This window comes from Helianthus annuus, chromosome 6 (assembly GCF_002127325.2).
Source record: "Helianthus annuus cultivar XRQ/B chromosome 6, HanXRQr2.0-SUNRISE, whole genome shotgun sequence".
NCBI classification, from domain to species: domain Eukaryota; kingdom Viridiplantae; phylum Streptophyta; class Magnoliopsida; order Asterales; family Asteraceae; genus Helianthus; species Helianthus annuus.
In genome coordinates this window covers 8282700-8289784 of record NC_035438.2, presented here as the reverse complement: position 1 = coordinate 8289784, position 7085 = coordinate 8282700, and the positions used below count along the sequence as shown (strand labels likewise).

The 7085-nt window shown below is 41.0% G+C and overlaps 1 protein-coding gene across 1 annotated transcript; it reads right to left on the bottom strand.

The window, feature by feature from the left end:
- Positions 1 to 1770: 1770 nt before the first annotated feature.
- On the bottom strand, positions 1771 to 3066 carry LOC110864572 (ethylene-responsive transcription factor ERF071). Its single transcript, XM_022113673.2, has 2 exons — positions 2533 to 3066; positions 1771 to 2432 (listed from the first exon to the last, which is right to left on the bottom strand). Exons 1-2 carry the CDS (start codon positions 2717 to 2719, stop codon positions 1897 to 1899), a joined length of 723 nt encoding a protein of 240 aa, XP_021969365.1. The 5' UTR covers positions 2720 to 3066; the 3' UTR covers positions 1771 to 1896.
- Positions 3067 to 7085: the final 4019 nt, after the last annotated feature.

The following is a 7085-nucleotide window of genomic DNA, read 5'->3' as shown; positions in this document are numbered from 1 at the left end:
TGCACGTTGCGTCGTATTAACTCGAAAAATTTAGAGTTATACGTAAAACGAAAATTTGCGAAAGATGAAAAGTATAAGTGACAAAAGTTGCGTAGTTAAATTGCAAATAATGAAAAGTTTTTGGTTAAAGTTAAAAAAAAAACAAATTAGGTAAGGTTAAAATTGAAAAAGGTAAAAAGATTTTGGTTAAAAGTAAAAAATCAAGTTTTTTTTTTGAAAAACTCTTGAAACACAATTTACAAGTGGTATTGCACAAAAAAGTTGCAAACTTATATATGGAATAATATGTAATTCAATATTATTTCATTTTTTTTTGTTTTTAAAACATATCTTTTGTTACATAAAAGCCTAATGTATATTGTACATCATCCTTTTATGAACTAGGTTATATATTGTACCAATTAGACATAAGTTTTTTACCATGCAAAAACATGTTAAACGTATTCCCTTGCGTACATGTGTCCACAGTATTTTCATTGATGGGTTTTGTTCAAAACCATGTTCCGTTAAAAAAAATATAAAAATTACATGCAACTTGCATATTTATTTATTACTGTACTAGGTTCATTATATTATTTATTATTTATTTAAAACATTTAATAGTCTTGGTTTACATAGTCAGCAATATTTATTTAAAACATTTAATACTGTTGGTTTAGATAGTCAGCAAGGAGAAGTGAATTAATTGACCAACATCTATATGACTTTTTCAGGAAGACGGAAATAGACCAGAGTATTTGAATTAGACCTCGGGTTGAATAAAACGTGTATATTTGACCTAGGATTTGAACAAATACATGCTTTATTTAAACGAATATTGTTGTTACAAAAAATATATATATATATATATATATATATATATATATATATATATATATATATATATATATATATATATATATATAAACAATCACAATCTGCCCAAAAATCACAATTAATACAATAGGTATATATATGTCTTACTAAATTATTAGAAAATTTATAGCGTGACAGGTAAACAGCAAACAAGCTGCGATGTAACCCATTTTAAATAGCAAACTCAATCCTATCCTATCTGCGATGTAACCCATTTTAAATAGCAAACTCAATCCTATCCTACCGTAAACAAAGTTAGGATTCTTCTAAGTCTAGAAATTATTGTTATGGCATTATGGCTAATAATTATAAAACTATATAAATAACATAGGGGTGATAATTGATAACGAGCAAAATCATACGAGTTCATGAGCCTAAACATGGCCATTGTTTATATAAGTTTTACTTTATATAATATATAAATATTCAATAATAATTGTTCTTATATATAATTTTCTAATAAAACTAACATACATTATTTTGTCATTTGTGTATAAAAGCTAACTAATAAAAAAAAATCAACGAAAATCTACTTGCAAGTTGAACACAAGCTCTAGAAACATAAACACCAAGGCTGGTGGGTATGGTGACGGAGGGAAGCCGGCGACGGGATGAAGACAGAGGGGGCGGCGTGGGAGGACTGGCGTCGCCGGGGGAGGCCCACCTGTTTGGTCCGTCGCAAACGGCACAACTCGGACGGGAGGACGGGACGGAGGGGGATGGAGGGGGGGCGGCGTTGGAGGACGGTGGTGACGTGGCGGCGTCGGGGTGGAGACGGGAACCATACCGAGCAGCCTAAAGGAGCCAACCTCGATCGTTAAACAAACCTCCGGCTCCTAGCTAGCCCCGTTGTTGGCAATAAAATTTTGTCGTTAGTTGTTAAAAAACAAAAACAAACAGAGTTAAGGCTACTCCTTTACACCAAACTTCTTAGTTTTATGCCCAACACATATAGAAGTTCAAACACAGCAATTTACATTATTAAACACAAAATTATTTAAACTTAAACTAAAAAAACACGCAGAAGGGTAAACTTCCAAATCACGCTACATCATCAAAGCTCCAAAGCTCAATCGAACCACCACCGTCTGCATTCGCCGGAGCCACCGCCGACGGCTGCCCTTCAAGATACGGAATATCATAAAACTTCATATACGACTCATACGCCATCAGCTCCTCCGACAGCTTCTGCACCTCATTCTCTTCCTTCTGTACAACTTCTTCAACTTTCTTCTTCTTCTTCTCGTTTTCTTTCACCAAACGCGGACCCATAACTTCTTCGTCAGAAAACCCGAGAAGAATATCGTTATAGTTATTCAGGTTGGGGTTTTTGCGATTAAAATACTCTTCTTCTTCATCGCTTGGAAAATTAACCTTAGCTTTTCTTCCTCGGATTTTACGAGCTTCTTTGTCGTAAGCTCTAGCAGCTTCTTCCGCTGTGTTGAAAGTACCCAACCAAACCCTAACGCCTTTTCTAGGATCGCGAATCTCCGCCGCCCATTTCCCCCATGGGCGCTGGCGTATCCCACGGTACAGATTCTTCCTCTGTTTTTTCCTGGTGGTTTCATGCATCCCACCTGTTGGACAAACAAAAAGTTGTTAGAAATGAAACAACACTACTACCAGAAGTTAAAGTGTAAATAATAATTTACAAAAGGGAGGGAGGGAATGAGAGACCTGAATATGGAAGAGGTCGCTTGTGATAATCGGAATCGGTTTGTTGGACAAATTGGTTGAATTCTGCTTCATATGCGTTGTTGAATTCTGCTTCATATGGGTTGAATTCGGGCCAGACATCAGAGGAGGAGTTTTTGAGGCGGCGTGAAGAACGGATGAGATCGGAGACGATAGCACCACCACACATCGTTGGCTTGCTTGCTTGCTGTTGAAAACTTGAAATTGATTTTTTTATTATGGATGTAGAAAGGTTTTTGTGAAATGTGAATTTGGGGGTGGGTGTTTAAGTAGGAGGGTGAATTTGTAAACTAAAATTTAGATAAAAGCTCTCAAGAAAACCAAAAGTCGCCGGACCTGTATCTTCGCCGGACGAGCTCGACGATGGGGATCTATCTGGTATAGGGTGTGAGGTCTATTCGGTTCCTCTGGGTAGTGAATCTTGAGTTTACCTCTATCTCTATTCTAAGTTACATCTTCTTTCACTCGCTGTTCGGGTTGGTTTGTCCGGCTGTTTAGATATGGAACCTGAGGACGAAGGAGGGCCATGGTTGGACCCGCATCATCGCAGCAAGAGAGGAGCTCCAAATGCTTTTTCAGGTAAAGTGCCCGTAACAAAATTTTTTGTAACTAACCTGCCCCTGGGTTGTACCCCGTGGGAGGTTTCGGAGTTTGTGAAAGGTTTTGGGGAGGTCCATGGGGTCTATATCGCCAGGAAGAAGGATAAAGTCGGCAATAGGTTTGGCTTCATAAGTTTTAAGAATGTTCGAGATGTAAAAGAATTGGAGAAGGCTCTAAACGGGACGAAGATGGGTAACTATAAGCTTAGGGTGAATGTCGCTAAGTTTGCAGCTGAGAACTCCGGTTTGAGTGGTGGTCCGAGCAATGATAAGGGGAAAGGGGTATCTAAAGAACATAATGGTATTGCCCAACAGGTCTCTGGCCTAGGTCATGCTTTTGTAAATCAAGGAGGTGGACGTTTGTATAGTGATTTATTCAAAAAGGAAACAGAAATTAAAGGATATTCTTCGAAGACGGATGGTTGCTTTAGTTCGGTATCGGGAAACAGGGTGGTAGTTGTCCCTGATAGAACGTTGGCATTCAAAGACGTTATGGCATTATCAGTCGTTGGAAGAACGGTGGATCTCGAGACTTTGGTTGATTTTGACAAACTCCTTCGGATAGCTAAGGTAACTTACAGTAGAATTCAATATCTGGGGGGACTTTCGGTTCTCATAACTTTTATGGACGAGGCGGCGATGCAAGGTTTTCTGGTAAAACGGGATATGTGGGGGCCTTGGTTCTCTAAGGTGGAAGAATGGAAAGGACAAATACTTCCTATGGAAAGAGTGGCATGGTTAAGGCTTGTCGGTATTCCTCTTCAGTTAATGGATAGTGATGTCTTCTCTATCATCGGGGGTCTCTTCGGAAAAGTCCTCCATCATCCTAAAAGCTTGGACAATGACCGGGATCTTTCGATGGTCAGGGTGGGAGTTCTAGCCGGTGAAGCAGGTAGGATCAAGGAAGTCATATCATTGTCGTGGAAGAATAAGAATTTCAGGATTCTTGTAGAGGAGGAAGTAGACGCTTGGGTCCCAGATTGTTTGGGAGAATCTGTGTCTAATTCTCAAAGCTCCGGTTCGGATTCTCCGATGATGTCATCTCCGGTGGTCAGTAGACCGGAGGACGTTACCCTGGAAGAAGACGGATCGGCTCAGCCTGGAGACAAGGGGGGAGATGGATCGTCGCCGTGTTTTAATTCTGGTAGTCCCCATGCAGTCGTGGATCACTTGCAAGAGGTGAGAGAAAATCCGAATGTTGACATTCCTTATGTCCTCGATAATAGGACTGGAGTGAATAAGCACGTGCAAGTTGAGCCGCAAAGTGGTTATGAAGGTGGGCAGCATGTTAATTCTTTTGGGAATTTAAACATTAATGGTAATTTTATATTCAGCCCCCCTGTGGAGGTTCTTAGGCCCACCAAAAAGTCCTTTAAGCCCAGGCCCAGGAGTGGTATTCGGAATAGAAACAAGAGCCCAAATTCGAACCAGAGGCCCAAGAAAAGGATGAGGGAGGGGGAGGATTTCGTCTTTGACCTGAATATTAAAGCTGTGGAAGAAAATAAAGATGGTTCTGGTAACATCCCTTCCTCTTCCGTCAATTATAATTCTGATAAGGTGCTGTTAGATTCAGAGGCTCCTATGGGGGTTCAAGCTAAAACCGTTCCCGAAGGTAGTCCCTCTGTGGTGGCCGATTCGCCAGTGGTTAACGAGGAGGCGGAAGACCCGGATGAAGTCAGGAACAAGTCGGAATCCCATATTCTTAACGAGATCGAAGCCACTATTCGCCTCGGAAACGTGGTGGGAGCTAATCTTGGAAATCACGGTAACATTATTAGGGAGGCTATCTTTTCCTCAGGTAACAATGCGGTCCCCAGATGAACTTTCTGTCCTTAAACATCAGAGGTGTTCACGGGGGTGCTAAAGCCTGGTGGATTAAAAATCTTAGGATCTCGTATAAAATAAGTATTATTGCTCTTCAAGAAACTAAAGTGGAGTCGGTCTCTAGTTCTTGCTGTGCTAGTTTTTGGGGAAATGGAAAATTCGATTCTGCCTGTGTGGCTTCGGTTGGTCTGTCTGGGGGTCTGGCTTGGATCTGGGATCCAGCTGTGATTAAAATTGAGTCTGTTGTCCGCCACAGACACTATCTGATTATAAAAGGATTCTCTGTTGGTGAAGGGAGCCCGATCAATTTGGTAAACATTTACGCCCCTCAGAGTACAGCAGCGAAATTGCAATTGTGGAATGATATTTCGGCTATTATGGATCCGGATGCTGGGTTTTGGGTGCTTGCTGGCGATTTTAACTCGGTTCGGTCTTCGGAGGAGAGAAAAAACTCCAGCTTCAAGCCTGTCTGTGCAGAAAATTTCAATAATTTTATTTACAGTAATGACTTAGTTGAGTATCCGCTTCAGGGTCGGAAGTTCACATGTATTAGGGACAATGGCAAGAAGTTAAGTAAGCTGGACCGTTTCCTGGTATCTCAGGATTTTTTTAATAAATGGCCGTCTGCTTGTGTGAGGGCCTTACCAAGCAGATTCTCGGATCATTGTCCGATTATAATGGAATTAGTTGAGCTGAATTTCGGCCCTCGTCCATTTAGGGTCTTTAACTCGTGGATTGGTATGCCGGGATTTGAAGAAGCAGTGATGAAGGCTATAGAGGGTTTCGAACAGTTTGACCCCCCTGATTCATGTCTCACGGCCAAATTTGCTCGGATTAGAGGTAATTTAAAAATATGGAGGGATGAGTTCCTTGCAAAAGAAAATGAAGCCGGAAGATCGGCCTTGTCGGAAATGGAATCGTTAGAAATTGAAATGGAAAATAGAGACCTATCGGAAGAGGAGGAATGGATCTTGGCAGAAAATAGAAAAATCATCAAAGAAACGGAAAATAGGAAGAATTTAGACCTCAAACAGAGGGCTAGATTGAAATGGGCAATTGACGGAGATGAGAATTCGAAATTCTTTCATGCTATGGTGAACAAAAAGAATGCGGTAAATGCTATTCACGGTCTACCCATAAATGGGGATTGGTGCTCGAAGCCGTCTACAATCAAAAAACATATTCATGCTTTCTTCCGTGATAGGTTTAAAGAACTCCACCCGGAGAGACCCGACTTTGTTTGCCAGAATGTTAAAAAGATCTCGGAAGCTGACAAAAATATGCTGGAAGAAGAGTTCTCTCAACAAGAAATTAAGGAAGCTGTTTTTGAGTGTGGTGACGATAGGGCCCCGGGTCCTGACGGGCTGAACTTCAGGTTTATTAAACATTTTTGGGACCTTTTTAGAGACGATTTTTCTAGAATCCTTGCAGCCTTTCACGCCAATGGAAAGATTAGTATGGGTAGCGCGGCGTCGTTTATTACCCTTGTCCCGAAGATTTTGGATCCGGTGTCTCTTAACAATTACAGGCCTATCAACTTGGTTGGAGCGATAAGCAAGGTGATTTCAAAAGTTTTAGCAAACCGGCTAAGAAAGGTGTTAGACGGTGTTATCTCGGACTCTCAATCGGCATTTTTGAAAGGAAGATGTATTTTGGACGGCCCCTTGATTGTTAACGAACTAATCGCTTGGATCAAGAAGAAAAAATCAAAGGCGTTTTTTCTGAAAATCGACTTTGAAAAGGCGTACGATAATGTTAGTTGGGACTTTGTAATTGATATCCTCCATCAAATGGGGTTTGGGGATAAATGGTGTAGTTGGATAAAAGGCTCTCTCATGTCGGCTAGTTCCTCGGTTTTGGTAAACGGGGCTCCTACGTTTATATTTAAATGCGAAAAAGGTATGAGACAGGGTGACCCCCTGTCCCCATTCTTGTTTTTGGTGGTGATGGAAGCGTTCTCGAGTATGGTAGACAGTGCTAGAGAAGCGGGGTTGTTAAAAGGTATTGCCACCCCTAACAATGGCCCTAATATGACACATCTCCTATACGCGGACGATGCCATTATGATGGGGGATTGGTCCAAGTGGGAAGTATCCAATGTGGTGAGAATCC

Coding starts and splice junctions, on each gene's coding strand:
- LOC110864572 (XM_022113673.2), bottom strand. CDS start 2,719: ATGTGTGGTGGTGCTATCGTCTCCGATCTCATCCGTTCTTCACGCCGC. Junction 2,433..2,532: donor GCGACCTCTTCCATATTCAG/GTCTCTCATTCC, acceptor TTTGTCCAACAG/GTGGGATGCATGAAACCACC.